This window comes from Pteropus medius, unplaced genomic scaffold (genome assembly GCF_902729225.1).
Source record: "Pteropus medius unplaced genomic scaffold, Ma_sr-lr_union100, whole genome shotgun sequence".
In the NCBI taxonomy this organism is placed as follows: domain Eukaryota; kingdom Metazoa; phylum Chordata; class Mammalia; order Chiroptera; family Pteropodidae; genus Pteropus; species Pteropus medius.
The window spans coordinates 15,405,661-15,424,471 of NW_024342473.1; the positions used below are offsets into that span (position 1 = coordinate 15,405,661).

Below are 18,811 nucleotides of genomic sequence, written 5' to 3' on the forward strand. Positions count from 1 at the left end.
TTTTGTTAATAATTCACTTTCATCAATTACACTTTAGAAGCATTTCCTGTATAAGATTTCTTCAAAACAGCAGAGATGTGCCCTTGCATGGCTAGACCCCTGTGACCACATTAAGCCTTATGTGTATAACCTACTTTGGAAGCACGAGCTATGTGGTACTTGGGAGGATGGTGTAACAAGGTGAGGCCCTGTGCCTGGAACACATAAATCTACCCAGAGGAAGTCTGTGGCTGTTCCGAGGTCATGCCTATAGCCATGACAATGGCCGGTAATGGAGCTGGTAAACAATTCTATGAAGTAAAATAAATAGATCATACACCACCGAGGCCAGAGGTGCTCTTGGAATAGAAGGAAACAGAAGAGTTTAAAGCAGAGTTCAACGATAATATATAGGAGGTTGGGTATCAAGGAAAGCATGAAGAGAGTTTACAACCAAATAAAATACAGGTGTTCTGATTTATGCATCTCATTCAACAAAACTAGAATATGGACTAATATAAAGAACAGGGACCAGGGAGTCACAACACTTAAGTTTTAGCTCAGACAATCACTAACTTGTTATGGGGCTTTCCTAAGTCCCTTAATTCTCTCGCATTCTGTGTCTCCATTTGTCGAATAAGAAGGTTGGATTTACCAGATATTTGTTTTCTTCTGGCTCTAATATTCTGCAATCCACTCCTGTGCTTTTTCCCAGTTAACCTTCCTAACTTTTCTGACAGTCCATGGTATTATGCTTATTCTTCAGTTTTCTGTATTTCCTTTTTTTCCCCGCAATCTTTTTTGCTTTTCTCGACAAACCACGGTTGAGGAATTGGGAGTGGGTAGTAGTGTGAAGTTTAATTTCTTATTTTTCAATTTTTAATCAAGAGTTATTTTTTAAAGTGTCACTAATTTTAACTTTTAACAGATAAAAATATTTTGCTCATCTGTTTATTGCTCGATCCCTCACTGCAGTTTAGTTTTGCAGTTGCTTTCATTGTTCTTCTCATTGTTCTAAGCCAGAATTAATCTAAGAACTGTAATTACTAGAATGTTCATTTTCTTTAGACAACCTCTGTATCCAAATTCCTTTTGGCATTGTGCTATACATTTGAGTGCAGTGGTGTTTCTTGACATTATAGTTTATTTTTGATTAGGACTGTAAATTTCTTACATTTTTAAGAAGTATGGAAGATTTAGGGACATGACTGTGTGCACATAACCAATCCCTCAAAACATACTTAAAAAGGAAAATAATAAAATTTATAAAATTTTAATACTATATGGTTAATAGCATTATTTGTACTGACAATTCTGAGCTGAATTTTCCACCCTGAGATTTTCTGTTTTGTCATTAACCTTTCACAGTAAGATCTCTGAGAAGTACTACTAGGCTTTGTGAACACTGGAGAGTTACTGGGTGTTTTTGAGCAGTTGACTAACCAGAGCTCACCTGTGCTTTGGGAAAATAGTTTTGGTGGCAGTGCAGATGGATGGAGAAGGGAAAAACTGAAGGCCAGGGGCCAGTTAGAAGGTGATTACATGGTCCAGATGAGACAGAGAATTTAGGAAATATGACAAAAGCAGGACAGGTTTGGCTATTGGTGGGTGGTGGGGAAACAAACGCAAAGTGCCTCTTAGGTATTTTGTCAGGGTGACTGAGATAGGACAAATAAGAATTTAAGAATTTATTTTCTATGTGCAGGAGTGGAGGATGAAAGTGGATATTGATAGTACTAGTTAGTATTGGTTCTTCTACATCCATTTTACATAATACCAGTTATAGACATTTTGACTTTTTCTTCTCTAGTGCACGTTGAAGAAATGATTTTTATTTTTGATCCTATCTTAGTCCTTTCAGCTTGCTATAACAAAATACCATAGATTGGGTGGTTTACAAACAGTGCAGGTTTCTCTCAGTTCTGGAGGCTGGGAGGGCCAAGATCAAGAAGCTAGCCAATTCAGTGTCCCGTGAGGGCCCACTTCCTGGTTCAGAAAAGGCAGTCTTCTTGTGGTATCTTCACATGGCAGGAGTAGGGAGCTGAGGTCCCTTTTGTTACTTTTATAAGGGTACTTCCCTTTTATGAGGGCTCTGCCTACTTACCTATTTACCTCCCACAGATTCTACCTCTTATTACCTTCACCTTGGAGGTTAGGATTCAATTATGAATTTTAGTAAACATTCAGTCTATAGCAGTTGTTTAGGATCAATTCAGTTTTTCAGATGTGACATGTAGCAAAGCATTTAATAAATGCGTGGGACTACAAATAATCCGTTATTTCTTAGGTTTATTTGTTAACTGTATCTCAACAGCTTTTTGAAATTTATTATAGGAAAAAAAAAGTCCAGTTCTGTAAGACAACTGGTTTATCAAAGGGTAATTAAATTTCACTAACATAGAAAGTCTTTTAATTATAAAAGTCCTGCTGTCAATGTCTTGCTACATCAAAGACAGTCCAATGATAGCATGAAAGTGATGTATAAATAACAGGTAACGCACATAAACTAAAAAAAAAAAAAAAAAGGAAGTACTATGTTTCGTTCTTTACTTTCGTAATGAGGTAGATTAAGTGGCTGAGTTAAGAGCGAATCAAAAAGAAGGGAGTAAAAGAATGACTTAACAAAATACATATTCGGTTCTTATTTTATCTGCCGTCTGGTTCTGTTCCCCCGCCTCCCACTTTTAAATTATTAGAGTGTTTTCAGGAAGCAAAAAGAAACAGACACCTAGCCCCAGGAGTTGATATGTAGCCCAAGAGGGGTGTACAGCCCCCTATTCCCCACCCGATGCGGGTGGTTGCTTAGGAGATGCTCAGGGTGGACTCCGCGTGGGAAGAGCCCCGCTCGTCGGGTCGGCTCGCGGCGAGGAGCTGCTGTAGCTCGTGATAGTTGCGCTCCGCTGACCCGAGGTCAACAGAAGGCGACTGCGGGCAAGCAGCGCAGCCACAAAGATGTCCCTGTGATCAGTAACTCCTGCCCTCCCTTTCCTTTATATCTCTTTCCTTTGGTGCAGGACACTCGGGCACGGCTGCCAAGGCCGGCCCAAAGCCGGCTTCCTCACCGCTCCACCGCCCGTCCTCGGCAGGCCGGGGCTGCAGCATCCATAAGACAGCAAAACTGAGAGTGTGTCCACCAAGCTCCCTGTCCCCGGCGGCGGCGCGGCGCCTGCGCACTGGCCGAGTCACGCGCGCGGCTTGGGGGCGTGCCGGCGCCTGGGGGTCTGTCATTCGCAGCTGCGCCGGGCGGTTCCGGCTCCTCCCTCTCCTGCGGTCTCAGCCCCACCATGGTGCTGGAGTCGGTGGTCGCGGACCTCCTGAACCGCTTCCTGGGGGACTACGTGGAAAACCTGAACAAGTCCCAGCTGAAGCTGGGGATCTGGGGCGGTAAGCGAGAGGGCGCGGCCGGCGGGCTGCCGGTGTTAGCTCAGGGGCCCATACCTCGGGCTCCTCGCCCTGGCTCTAGCGCGGGCCCTGCTTCCTTCGCAGCCTGAGACTCCGCCTCCCGGTAGGGCGCTCGGCGGTACCCCCTCTCCCGGCGGCACCCCCTCTCCCGGCGGCAGGTGCGGGGCGCCGGGAGGCCTGTTCCGGCATCCGCCGCCCCTAGGTCCCGGGGACCTGCCGGGAGTGGGGAGGTGCGGCAGGGTCGCGCTCGCGCTGCCTGAATATACCCACCTTTCGCGTCCCTGAGGCCCAACCCCCTGTCTTGTCCCGCCCTGTCTACTTTGGGAAGAGGGGCTCCTCTTGCAGTCTTCAGCGTGGCCCCTTTGGCTTGACAGCATTAAAAAACCTTTCTGCTCCCGCACCGCGTGGAATGAGGATGGCTGCGTGGTCACACATGCTCAAATTAAGTGGGCTCAAAGTGGCACCAAGGAAAAAGAAAAAGGAAATTGCTTTATGCAGTTATCTTCTCTGGCATTTTGTAAGGACCCGGAGCTGGCTTCCTTCTCTACTATAGGAAGGGATAGGCAGGGCAAGATCATTACCAAAGGCATGTCGGTAGGGCTACTTTTAATACTTCCAGCTTCGGAGAAAAGTGATTCCTTCCTTTCATTTACTTTTCTCAAGAAGGGGAATTTTAGTTTTGTTTTGGAGTGGTAGAAAGAAATTCAAAGCATCATTAATTAGGTGCATGCCCAAGAGTTTGCACCACCATTTCTATCCTAGAGGTTAAATGTATATAGTAGACAGTCATATGCTTGCATATTCCTCAAAAAGCTCTATTTTCACTACAAGTTAAGTTTGGGGGACATTGGGGATACTTTCTGACTCTACAATAGACGGGAATTTTGTCAGATTTGGATGGAAATCCAAAGAATTACTCAAATGGAATGGAACTGCTTTTAATTCCGTCAAAACAAATAGTTACGGACCAGCGCTGCCCAATAGGGTAGCCACTAGCCACTGTGGTTATTGAGCTCTTGAAATGTGATTTAATGTGAATCGAGACGTGCTGTAAGTATAAAATATACATTGAGTTTTGAAAATATTCAGGAGAATGAGTGTAATATCTCAAAATTTTTAATGTTGATTACTTCTTGAAGTGATAATATTTGATTATATTGGGTTAAATGCAATATAGTGTCGAAATTATTTCCGGTTTACTTTTTTAAAAGACACCTGGCTCCTAAAATTTATACAGTTGACCGTTGAACAGATTTGAACCACTCTGGTCCTCTTATACGTGGATTTTAAAAATCTGCCTTGTTCAAGGGTCAACTTTAATTACATATGTGAACCGTATATTTATACCGGGCAATGTTAATCAAACCAGGAGTGCTGCCCTTAATTATGAAGGAGGCTGCTTTTAATGAGTTACTGATCATTTGATTGGTTCAGTATGGTTTGCCCAACAATACATACTTTGATTTCATGCCCTCCCCCCACACTAAGTATAATGCAGGAGAGCAAAGTAAAGAAGGAGACTTTTAAGGAGTTAAATGTCCAGTGCCTTCTGAAGGGATTAAGTGCGTCTTCAGAGTACTAATTATTCTTCCTAGTTTGTAAATATTTGAAATCTGAAAAGGCACCGGACTAACAGGAAACCTGGGTTCTAGGATGCTGTGTTGGACAAGACATTTACCTTACTGGGCCTTAGTCTCTTCGTCTTATTTTACACTTTAATAGAAAAAAATGATGCCAGATAATATTCCCATATGATCACTACTCAGAATCACTCATAACATTGTTCCCTAGTTACTGCAGACTTTTTTTTTTTTTTTAAATAAAAGAAACGTTTATGGGTACCTTGGAAGATACCTTTTCTACTGAATCTTATTTTTTTTTTTTTTTTTTTTTTTAATTGATTTGACTGGGTTACATCTAAGGGTCTTTCCAGTGCCAACACTCTTTGATACTAATGTAAATGTTTTTACTGTTAAAATTTAAAGTATAATTCCTGAGAATTTTGAACTTTTTCACAACTGAATTAAAATGCCATAATTTTATTTCATTTACTCCTCTTTGGGGCAAAATGTGGGAAAAGAGACTTTCTTTTCTTTCATCTCATTTTCTTCTTTCTAGAATAAGGTATTCTGCCAGTGGCCAACATCAATTTATAATAAGCCTGAGCAAATAAACTCATTTTATTTTTCCAGGAATTATATCCAGTGGAGATCCAGTCAGGGATTCCCTCAGCTGTAACAGCCCACTTCTGTAATGTTTTGCTGCCTTTTATTTTTGTGGTTCTAAAGGACGCTAGAAGTCATGAGATTTTACAGTTACTGCTCAGAATATTTTATTTATAACACTAATTCCCCCATTAAAATAGAAAGGCAAAATATGTGAGTTGACTTTCTATTCTTTGAAAATATTCTTGAAGAAATTTGTCTTAAACTTTTTATGGTAAACAAGTGGAAATATTAAGACAATTTAATAAAATAGCTAATATATCCATGATGTTGACAGGTTTTATAAAATATTGAAATTTTTATATACTCCTATTTGAACACTTTTAGCATATAAGATTTATGTCATAGATTTGACTTTTTCAATTTTTTTTCTTGTTAAATTTTCATATCTTGACAAAGGGAAGAATTAACTTGTAACAATTTCACACAGCCTATTTTACTATTCTTTAAAACAAGTGTTAAACTAAGTATTTGACCGGAGTATTTGACTAGGCTACTATTCTTTAAAACAAGTGTTAAACTAAGTATTAACTGGAGTATTTGACTAGGCTGAGACAGTGATTTTCAACTTCCCTCTCTGCCATGATTTTGCCCCCAAGGGAATACTTGACAACGTCTGAGATGTTTTTGGGTTATCTCACTGAGGGGCTTGAGGTATGCTACTGGTATCTAGTGGGTAGACCTCAGAAATATTGCTACATCCTACAGTGCGCAGGACAGCTCCACACAGCAATTATCCAGCCCAAAATGTTTGTAGAGAAACCCTAGTGTAATGAAAATATTGAGATTGTCTTCTGCATTTATAGGAACACTTCAGAGTGCTGTACAGGTTGTAAAGAGAAGTGAAAAAGGACTTAGAGGAAGTGTATGCCTCATGAAATTTATAACTAAGAGAAACAAATGTCTTAAGTGATTGATAGATATCGTGTCAATAAAATAGCATAATTTTTGCTTGGATGATATCAGGAAATAGTTTTAATGTTGTGTTAACATAATTTGAAATAGATTGTGCTGTGCATACATTCATACATATATAGGCATATGGATTTCACAATGAAATCCACAATAAACAAAAAGTTGTAGAGTGAGAAGGATGGGGGGAAATTATTTGATGTCTAGAGTCAGGAAGTATACTGTGAAAATCCTTTGTAATTATAATTGTTAAATTGTTAATACGGATAGGAATAGTGGTAATAAACCTAGCTAAGTGATGGAAAATAGCATGCTTTTAAAAATTTTATTTCCATAAGTATGTTTCGTCTAGACTTCAAGGTTTTTATATTCTGTAGTGTGATAACTTTGTGTAAAGTTAAAGCCACATAGCTAAATATTTCTTATTTTCCAAACAAATTTCTTAAAAGAAACAAAACCTATTTGCATTTGAATGTACGCTTACAATACTTGCATTACCTGCTAGCTAGTTTAAGTCTGTTTTGGTTGGCATATTAGGCCCCATAGGAAGTTTTATCTAGGTTTTTGTTCCCCACAGACTACTACCAGAGGAGATAAATTGGACAGCCCTTGGCTATTTTGAAGTGTGTCCAGGATATAATTGTTTTAAGAGTAACAGATATTTGAAAAGGTGTTTTGAAACATCAGATCTTTTGCAATTTGGTTTAAGTAGTAGTGATGTTATATAGAACCTTTGTCAGTTTGATTTTTTGAAGTGATTTACTGTGGAAAGTCAGCAGGAAAATCCTCCAATCAGAATTCTGCTCTAATTTCCACTTGACAGGTAGATACAAGGAGGCTGTGATGTGTTGGGCGTGGCTACAGTGACCAGGAGTAGGTGTCAGACAGAATGTCCTCAGAGTTTGTAGCTCGTCAAACCAGGGTGAACCATTGCTGATTAATGTACTATCCTTCATCTCATCTTTGACACTTTTCCATCGGCTGTCAGGTATTGTTTGAGAAGAGCAGCATAAGGAAGGAGGAAACTTGGGATCTAATTCCACCCTCAACAGCTGCCTAGGTATGTGGCTTTTGGCAGGTTAACCAGGGACCACTAGTTTCTTATCTGTAAATGAGAAGGTTAAACAAAGTCATCTCTTCTGGCTTTAAACTTCTGTGATGCGAACAAAGCTAGAGCAGCATGAGCCCCTTCAGTAGGTAAGTTGTACTGCCACTTGTCCTGCCTTTATGGTAAGAAATGCTAGTCAAATAATGTATCTTTCTTTTTTCTTCTTAACTCATTGCTGGTGAGCAAAGAGCCACAGTCATGAAATATGACAGGATAAAAGAAGATAAATTTCAGCCTCCTGCTGATAATTGAGAATCCAAATCTAATACATTACATTGTCTTAATAGGTAGCTAGCTGTAGGGTAGCTTGAGAATGCAAGAACAAACAGGCCTTTTTGCTTCTTTTTACCTTGACACATAAAGCATAGCAGTACCTAGGTATTTCTAAACTTGTAGAGGAATTTTTTTAGTCCTTTCCTCCCAGCCAACATTTGGTGTAGTGAAGGCCACATTTCTCATTAGCTTCTTATAGCATGTAAAATAAACAACAAAAAGTTAAATATTTAATGTTAATATGTTTAGGCTCAGTTGTTATCAATTAAAACAATGCTTAAAAATTCAAATCGTAAACATCTTTCTGCATATCAAAATAGCATTATGTGTTTAAAATTCACCCCTTTCCTAGAAATAAAACTGAAAGTTGGTACTTTGGTAACCATTCTGCTTAGGAAGCTCTGTCACACTAGTCATTATTATGAGATCCCTAAAGTGTACTTGAAAGGGAGAAAGTTCAGTGGTAACATGGCAGCTTTCCAGCTTTCTTTGTCAAGACTTCCTGTTTTAATAGGGAAATGGAAAGAGTGAGAGTCAGTTTTTTCCTTCCCATCTTCTCCTCCCAAGACAAAGTCATTGTGAACTATTATTAAAAGTTGTTTAATTTGGGTTGAATAGCTGCATTCAATTGAAATGAATCACTACAATCTTTTTTTCAGTATTATTTACTAAAACATTAGTTACTAAAATAATTTGATTTATGCTTTAAAAAAATGATCAATCATTTACTTTTAGCTCACTTGCTTGGAAAATGAATGTCTGAATATTTTGATATGCTTTCAGATAAATGAATGTTTTATGTTATAGATACATAAAGGGATTCTTAAAAAATAAATGCAAAGGACTACATATTTTTTCATTACTCAACAATATGTAAAGCTAGTTTCAAGGCTAGGGCAAGGCATTTTTGTTCATTGGCCCATTTTTTGTTTTTAATCGCAGTTTTGGATTAATCTCAATGTTTTATATTAAGAACATTGATCAGAAAGTCAGGATATCTAGGTCCTATTCCTAGCACTGCCACAAATTGTATAACTTTGGATAAACCACCTAATCTCTTTAGGCTTTAATTTCTTCATGTATAAGTGAGAGGGGATTAGGTTTAAAGATCTTTATGGTCCTGAATAGTTCTAAATCACATCTCGTGAATTTATGTCTTTTGTTTTTGGAAAAATGTAGATTTTTAAAAAGTACGAAAATGACCATCTCCTGCTTGTATGTTTTCCACTGTGGCACTATCCTTTGTTCTGGTTATCCTCTGAACATGAACCTTGACTGTCCAGCCTTTCTGGTTACATCTTGGTTAGTCATACTGATTTCAGTTACCCTTTCTGTTTCTGGATTTCTTTGTACTCTTAAAACGCAGACACCAAAAGGATCCACCATCTACAAAGGCCTCTCAATACTGTGTAATTCTTGTATATTTTCTCTTTTTCCTCCCAAGGGAGATAGACTTATCTTCTGAATTAAAATTCTGTACCCTTCTGCTCTGTTCTTTGGGAGGATAGTGTGATGCTCAGAACACAGCATTGGGGTTCAGAAGATTTGAGCCCTGAGCCCTGACTCTACCACTTACTAGGCTGACATAGTTTTCTCAGGCTAGTCAGTTAACCTCTCTAAGCCTCAGTTTCTTTTGCTTAATATGTATGTCCTTACTCCTTCACCAGGAGGCTGTAAGGATCAAGTAATGTAATAGATCTGAGAATGTTTTCTAAAATATAAAGGTTTATATTCTTATTGTAGTTGTTTCTACTCCAGTATAACATGCATTCTAAATCAATTAAGTTGATATTTATTGAGTACCTACTGTGAGGAGAATCAATGAGTGAAAGTTCAGCTAGATTATCTCTAAAACTTATTGCCGTATATCTTATCTTTATTATGTGGGCTGTTATGTGTTTTAAAGGCCATTCATAGACTTAGGCACGCTTGTTCCATATTATGCCAGTAGCGTGTAATTATTATTTGTAAATACATTAACTTGATCATTTTCTATAATTTAGCAACCATTTTTCTATTATATTTTTTGAGATGACTCCAACTCTGCTTACCTTAGTGTCGTTTGCTAATTTAGTGAAGTTACTTTGATTTTTATCTTCTGGTTCATTAGTAAAGATTATTAGATTAATTTTTATCCAAAATTTATCCTTGTAAGATACTTCTTAAAATATACCTGAAGGTTGGCTTTAAAACTTTATGTGTGACTCTAGCCATGAGTGGTCATCCAAAATGTTTCTGGTTTATTACTGAGAATCATTTAGGGTCAAAATCAGAAACTTCTTCTGAAGCACAGACTAAACTTACTGCTTACGCTCATTCTTTAGGCCTGTCAGTCCATCATAGAAGGAAATCACTTCATATTACCTCCTTACTTGTTTGTCACCTTGGTCTCTTTGGAACTGCATGAGATGAGAGATACCTGATTGTGAGATTGGTTTTAAGGCCTTACTTGCTGGCAGAGTTAAGTTTATCCATCTCTAATTATTAGTCATTCACCCCTCCCCCACCTGTTTTTTTTAGATTAGACACAAATATTTACCCTTCCTCTGTTTTGCAGGAACTTCCTTTGGCCTCTGTGTGTTATTAGCCAAGATAATCTGGCTATAGCAGTGAAGTTACTTGCATGGATGTGGAATTATGTAGTTCTGTTGATGTTGAAGTGGAAAACTAAACCTTTTTCTCAGTATTCAGTTAAATAGTAACCATTTGGTATTTAGGAAGGGATCTGCTTTAATCTTAAGTTTATAAGTTATTTTTATTTAACTAGAATTTCTGACATTTGTAGGGTAGATAGTGAACCTCCTACATTATGTGTTTGCCGAAAAGCATGTGGTTTAGTGGAAGAGTGAGTACTTGTTAACACAGTGTCTTACCTAGATAAGGTACTCTTCTACTGGTTGAATGAATGCACTTTTACCCTGATGTAATTGAAAATATGAAACTGTTTCTCCCCTTCTTTTTTGTATTAGAACTAGTGGCTCCTCCAGTGCAAATAATTTATAGAATGCATCATTATTTCATCATTATATTTATTGTTTGTTAGATAACATTCACATTTTTCAAAGAGGAAGTATGCATTGGTTTGCGAGGTTCTAAGTTGCAGAAATAGATCTTTTTTTTTTTTTGTCTCTAGGTAAGGTAGATGTGAGATACAGAAGGAATTTGTAAAAACATATCGAGGTCATATTGACATCAGAATTTACCTTTGTTTCCTCATGTGTTATTACAATTCGTATAGTAATTTTAACATAAAAGTAATATCTGATTATTATAAAAACTAGAAGATACTGAAAAGCATTAATTAAAAAATCCTTAATCCTGCCTTCTAGCAATATGATCTTTTGGTCCGTCTTTCTAAATAGATTTGTTTAACTCTCTTAGCCATATTGGTAGTTTTCAGTATTTTACATCTTAAATACGGTTGATTCATTAAAGAACCAAAGTGCCACTGTGGTAGAAACAGCCCACTTTCTATAACGACATTTTTATTTTTATACACATTACGTTAGTGCCTGAACAATTATTTAAAAAAATGCTTCACACTTATTGCACATTATGTCTGAGCACTCCTGGTGATACTTGACACACTAGTTGAGAATCACTGGGTAGAACAGTCAAAATTTATGAGCAAGTTTGCAAGTCTCCATATGGGCCTTAGATCTTGTTAAACTAGTTTGGATTGCTTTAGATATGGACTAGTATTTGTGCAGATCACTAATTTTGATTTGAATAGAGTTCCCAGTTGTAATTTTAATGTAATTCGTTGTCTGAAAGAATTAAATCCAGGAATATTTTTCCATTTTATGTAATTTTTGTAACATATGACACTTCTCAAGGAATTTTTTTCCAATTCCCAAGCACATGTCAGTTTTCCATGACTACTTTATTATCTCTAAATTTGGTCAGTGATGATATTTTAGTTCTACCTACAAAATAGTTTTTTGCTTTTACCACTTCTTCCACCTTGAAGTAACTGCCTATTTCAGGTTTTTATTTCTATTCAGTGTATTGTAGAAGTTGCCTGATTGCCTATATTATTTTCCTTTCCTTCTGTAGTATTTTCTTCTCACTTATGAGGCTTCTTATCTCCTTCTCTCTTTTTATGGCAGGTTTCAGCATTTTATTTTAGAAAATTTAAAATGTACATATACATAGGAAATGAACTTTATTGTATGGAAATAACCACTCTGATCATTATGGTATCTAGTCTTACAGTTTGTTTTCTGTGTATGTATGCATATGTATAAATTTTAAATTGGATAAGTCTGGGCATTCTTTAACCTTTGTAAAAAACTTAATATTTTATGAACATGTTTCCATGTCTGTCTACTTTTTTTTCTTTTTTTTTGCTCTATATAATGGATTTTTTTATGATATTTGTCTTCGTCCTGGACATTTAGTTCTTTAGGTCCTCCCTCCTTTTCATCCATTTGTCTTTTTTGCTATTATAACCAATTTTGCAATATTTTTGTAGCTAAATTGTTTGGACAGTTCCATGGTTATTTCATAGGATAGTAGAGCAATGGTTCTAAAATACAGCTCTGATTTTGTCATCCATGTTGTACATATTTCATCTCTGTTGTGACCAGTCTGAACTTTTCATCCTAAAAACTCTGGCTGGCTCCTTCCAACATTTCTGACCGTTTCTCCCTTTCTTTTCTCACACCCTCCAGCTACACCAAACCTTACATGTGGTTTCTAAAATTGTCTTACTCATGCATGTCAGTTTGCCCTCTTTTCTTATCTCCCTGGTAAATATTTCTTCAGCTTTCTAGCCTGAACTTTCATGTGAAGTTCTCAGTCTCCCTAGGCAGAGTTAGGTGGTTACACCTTTGCATCTTGTGTACTCTTCTGTCGGAATGCCAATAGAATATTTCCAAAATTTTAGAAATTTAGTCTCTTTTGCTAGCCTGTGAATTCCTCAATAGCAGGGTTGTTATTCTAGTCGTTTCTCCCTTTCCAGCACCTAACTCATAGTAGGTGCTTAGTAAATGTTTGGATAAATCTGAGATCTGGGGAGAAGCAAATCTTTAACATGGCATAATAAAATTAAATATACATTTTTAAACTCATTTCAAAATACTACAAAGAAAAATTACTTGATTGAAAAATATTTATGGAGAGCATAGGAAGCAGTGATTTTAAAAATAAATATCATGAGTGATTAAGAATGTATAACTGAAGAATTTATGATTGCATTTAATGTCGAAACTATAGTTTTATTAACCTTTAGAGAATTCAAGTGAAATGAAAGCTTTTTTTTTTGCTTAAGTTTTTATGTATGCAAGAATATTTAAATGTGGTGTATCAACAAATATAGACACAGTGTTTAAAATTTTTGTCATGTGACAGTATCATTATGGCTTCAGTTTTTATAATTTAACATCTGAATAGATTTAAGAAAAGCTGCTTTAATTAAAGCATATTAGAACTGTAAACAACCGTTGAGAAGGTAGGACGTTTGGAGTTTTAGAAGACTAAAATCATATTCTGATAGAAAACGTTCATTGGCACCATAATTAAGGAAGGAATCCTGGGTTATATTGATCTGTTTTAATAGTTATCTCTTTATGTCTGTCTTTTGAGATTTTGGCTTAATCATTCAAAATGATGGATACTTTCTTTGGTTCTATAGTTCTTCAGTCTGAGTCTCCAGATTCTTTCTCATTGTATATTTAAATGTTAGGCAGTTTAAATATTTTGTAATTTTCTTTGTATTGGGCTGACCTAAAGTATGCTACAAGTAATAATTCTTGTCCATAAATGCAACTTTTTCATGCCAGTAGATTCTTAAGTTCTTGAAGTTTGCTATGCTCACCATTGTCTTAACACTTAGTATTGCGTTTGGTACTGCAGTATGACAGGTTTTACTTACTGGTATTTTAACTTTATATTTTTTCGCTTTTTTTCTTTTTAAAGGTAATGTGGCTTTAGATAATCTCCAGATAAAAGAAAATGCTCTGGTAAGTTTTTAAACTTTGTTGATTACTCATTTAATTTGGTAAGTGCTTAGAAACCCTTGGTTACTAGGTTATCCGGTACCAGGTACAAGATAAAGTGGTTGAATCACTCAGAGAAGGATTACTTGTTTAACTGTTTGTTGCAGGAAAATCTGAGATTAATTATTTAGAAATTATTTTTCTTGATGATCAAAATAGTATCTCTTGGAAATGGAATGTTTTCCTTGACTTAATTTGACTGTAGCTTTGTACTAGACATTTGTCTTACTGAAAAAGTTTTCTTCAGAATTATCTTTACATATTTTTCAGGTAAATAAGGGCTTGATTTTAATAATTTATCTAATGAATAATTGTATTTTTTTTTTGAAATATACCAACAGTCCAACCTTATAATATTATGGTAATATTAGGAGGTAAACAGATATTTTTGGACTCTAGCTCCAGAAAATAATTTGCGTCATTTACTATTGAGCTGAAAACAAAACAACTCTTCCCGTTCACCCTACCCCCAAGCCCTGTTAAGCTTTAGCCAATATTTTAGACTTAATTTGAGTTTATGAAATCACTTAAGAATGAGTTTATTCCTTAAGTAATAGGTCATATTTCTAATTAACCTACAGTATGTTTTAAAACTCTCCCTTTGACTTCTGGTTGGATTGCTGCATGACGAACTGTATCGTTAGAGAGAGCATTATACACAAAATGAGCATTGTATACAGGGAAGCCAATTTTGAATATTGAAGATCCTAGGAGTAGAACTTTGTCACAAGGAGTAACATTTCTTTTCGTTATAGTGAAAAAAGTTTGGAATAGTGGAAAAGGCATGGACCTTGTAGTCTGGTAGATCTGAGTTTGAGAGCTAGCTCTGCCTTTTACCAGCTATGTGATTTTGGCAAATTTCTCTATTTATTTGAACATTAGTTTAATCATCTTTAAGTGGAGTTAATAATACAAACAATATAATATCTCTGCTTCTGTGGCTTGAATAAAATAAAAAGTAGAGCCTGGCGAGTAGTGGGTGTTCAAAATATTTAAATTTTCTTTCTCTCCCTGTATGTAGTTAAACTACAACTTTTTAATTTTATCCAAAAATTTAGAATTTAAGATTCTGTTGCTAGTGATTGGAATAAAGCTTATTTTTCTCTATTTATGAAAATATTTTAGAAGGAAATCAGTATAAAGTTGTGACGGGATATATATCTAACATATATATAGAAAACAAATTGTTTAAACTGTGTTAACCTAATTTAAACTTTGGTTATAATTAAATATAATAAAGTATTTTGTAATTTATATTTTCCATCAGTTCAAACCACAGACCTATTGGTGAGGTTTTACTTTGATGTAGGTTCTTTGCGTGAAAAAATTACTTCATAGAGATCAATATGAGCATGAGACTACACTTTTAGAAGTTTATAGTTTGTATCCTGTATAATATGCAGATCCTTGAATTAACACCTCCTCCTCCCTGGGGCAGAGCTGCTCCTTTATTATCAGTGAGAATTTATTTTTTTTGCTCTAAAAAAAGTTTTTATCAAAAGCTATTAATATTTCGAATGCTTGCGTAATCAGATGATAAATAATGTATTGGGAACCTACCTTTTAAGAGTGTTTCATTTATTCATTTACTAAACATTTTATTTGAGAGAGAATTGTTGTTTAGTCATTGTTTTTAACTTATTTACATGAAAAGAATTTTCCTTTTCCTATTATTTCATATAAACAGTGTGTCCATCTTTTATTTAAAAAATTCATGGAATTTCCATCCAGCTTGGTTTGGTTTATTAAAACAACCAGTTTACCTAATTATTTTCTTCAACTACAGACTCTTTTCTGTTATGCTTTTTTATAATTTTGCTTCTCTTGTGAATTCTTTCTTCAGAGTCAAAGTTTAAGTTAATATAAACTCTTTTTCATCCATAAAACGTAATCCTTTATGAGTTACTCAAATACAGAAAATTTGTTTCATGTTTTTCCTTAGAGAAGATTGTGTGTTTAAATGATGTTTCAAGGGTGATTTCGGGGGACTTAATAATTTAAGATGTCTTTTAAATTTTTTCTTCCTTCTGAAGAGTGAATTGGATGTTCCTTTTAAAGTCAAGGCTGGCCAAATTGGTAAGTACTTCATTCTTCATTTGAGTTATTTTTAGTCCTTTTAATTTTTATTTTTTCTATTGTATTTAATCTAAAATATCTGTTTTAGCTTGAACAAAAATATGATGTTTTTGACTTGTGTTGATTAGAGCTTTTAGAGTTCTAAACCTAATGTATATTATATATAATACCTATATACTTCAGTGTTTTTGACAGGAGGGTAGAGAATTACCCTCTAAAATGGAAGGATATTGAACTGCAATGATATTTTCAGGCTTTGGTTACACCACAAAATGTATCTTAATTTTCATAATTGATATCCAAATTTTCTGTGCCTTTTCTTTCTATGTGAAAGTAGTATAATTTGAAAGCTGTAGTAAATAAAATTTAAGTGTAGCTTATTTCCCTCATGTTTTGTTCAACCATTTCACTTGATATATTATGCAGCAATGTGGTATGGAGGATATGTTTTGGTAAGTAGAGAGTCCTTCTTTGCAGCTAAACTCTTACACTAAGATCATCCATAACTAAGCATACATCTTTGTTGAAGAAATTTTTCAGTAGGAATTTTAATCTGCAGAGTCCTCTCAGCAAGTCCATACTACCTGATTTTTACTTTTTTTAAAATATAAATTGCAACCTTAGGTGGTTTTACTTAAAAATTTTTACTTATGCCACCATCCTTTCTTCCACCTCCAACACCCTGCTACTTCACCACATCGCTTTCTTTTTTCATTATTTCCTATTCAGGGAAGGCATTGTCTTTCACTATTTAACGTCTCTTAGAAATTACTTGAATACTTCTGTTTGAATCTACCTTATATCACCTATATGTGTTCCTTTTACTATAAAGTAACATTTTCATGTTTTTGTCTTTTGAAACAGGAGATACTCATTAGAGTGAAAGCATCCCTAGGGCACCCATCATCCATTTCTGTCTGTTTCATAGCCTTGTGCTGTGTAAGGTGGTGATGTTTAGTAGTGTTCTAGAAATATTGTTGTGGCCCTACATGCTTAATTGAAATCCTAGAGTGAAGTTATAGCTATTCTTTTACCTCCGAGATATGTATGCATGCATACTCTGTATGAGACTACACAAGAACCTGTCGGAAAGGCAAAGATGAATATATTTTTCTCCTCAAGGAAGTTACAGAGATATGAAATTAGGATATAGTATTGAAATCACATTTCCAGGGTACTGGATATATATAATTATATTATTATATTTATTTTAATAATATAAATAAATTTTATATTATTCTTTACATTATTACAACTAGGTTTATATTTTAGAATGGAATTTCTAATGGTTCGGAATTTGTTTTTTTTGCTTTTAAAGTATAATAAGAACGTAATGGTTTTTTTTAGGATTACTCATTGAATTATGAGAGACCCTTTATATATTAGGATGCAAAACATTTTCTTTATATCTTTTTTTTTTTTAGTCAATGTAGCATTTATATTGGTAACTAAATTTATGTTAGGTTAAAATATTATATCTAACCTAGTAGAATCAGTGTGGCTAACTAAGTAAGCTCAAGAATGTTTGCTTTTTTTTAAGAGCTAGACATATTTGTGGGTGCTTCTGTATTTTCCTTTTACTTAAAAATTAATTTAAAAAATCCTGACCTATAAAAAAGAGGCAGTAATATAACTAACTGGATTCCAGTGGAATGCAGAATAATATGAAGGATGGGAAGATAATGGGTTAGGATAAATGGAGAGAAGAAAAGGTTCAGGGAACAGACAATTCCTTTTTGATATGCTAATTAAGGAGCATTTCTCACTTTTTTAGTCTATTGCTCACTAAGAAGGCAATCAAATCAATTTTTGGGGGGAGTTTCTGAGATTCTTATAAGTGTCCGTTATAAATAAAGTTGGTACTCATTGTAAAATCATCAGACTTAGGAATGATCCATAGGTCTACCTCTAGACTCCTTGATATGGAAGCCATTTAAGAAACTCATTAGGTTTACAAGCTGAAGAAAAATAAAATTTAAATGGAGAAGTAATTTGAGATTTTAACCCCAGAAATAGATTCCCAGGAAGAACTGGCTTGCCTAAATAGCCATCCAGGTGAATCAAACTATCTTCCCTTACACTACGTTATTTTGTTTCTCCTTTAGCTTGTTATACTGTTTAACAATTCTTTGAACTTTGAGCATCTTTATTTAAAAGTGCCAGCGATTCTGGTGGTGTAAGTAGCTCAGTGATTTACATACTAGCATGATTTAGTTGAATCAGATTTATTTCTCTGAAGAGGCTTGATCAGCAACACTGAGAGAATTATAGCTTTTATAGGGTTATTATTTTTTAAATTGTGATGAGAGAAAGCATTTTGTTTGGGAACATGGAAAACTTTAGGGGTTAGAAAAGGTCTGGATAGAATTGCTCTAGTACTGTTGAGGGCAGATTGGGATGTTGGCTGCCTGGAGACCTGGAAAGAGGGTAGATTAGAGATTGGGAAGTGTGAAGAAATGTGGAACGATACCAAAGCCAGATTTTGGCATTACAAAATTTAGCTCAGAATATGCTCTTTTTGTCTCCTCTCTCCTGCTCTGCATAGCCTTTTCCCATAAAACCCCAAACTTGGCTTAGTGACAATTAGGACCATAGTTCATCTATATTATGAGTGAAAAAGTTTTTGCCAACTAGTCTCTGAAGGATCTGATACCATTGTTTCTAAGGGAGAAAATGTATTCTGTCTTTTGAGTGATGTGTGAGTAGAAATTTGAAATATACCTTGTCTGAACTGCCTGTGTATAAGAATACTAATCATAAAACAGCATACCTTGCTTTAAGAGCTGGCTTCTTCTAATGTAGCAACTGGCATATTGTCAAAGTTCTGTTCCTTTGGA

The 18,811-nt window shown here is 35.4% G+C and overlaps 1 protein-coding gene across 1 annotated transcript in view; it reads left to right on the top strand.

Moving 5' to 3' along the window:
* Nucleotides 1-3,202: 3,202 nt before the first annotated feature.
* VPS13C (vacuolar protein sorting 13 homolog C) overlaps nt 3,203-18,811 on the top strand; it is a 154,500-nt gene continuing 138,891 nt past the window's right edge. The window contains exons 1-3 of the mRNA XM_039864990.1: nt 3,203-3,363; nt 13,819-13,862; nt 15,932-15,974. Of these exons, the coding sequence (XP_039720924.1) occupies nt 3,264-3,363; nt 13,819-13,862; nt 15,932-15,974 (187 nt within the window). The 5' untranslated portion in view covers nt 3,203-3,263. The remainder of the gene's footprint in view (nt 3,364-13,818; nt 13,863-15,931; nt 15,975-18,811) is intronic.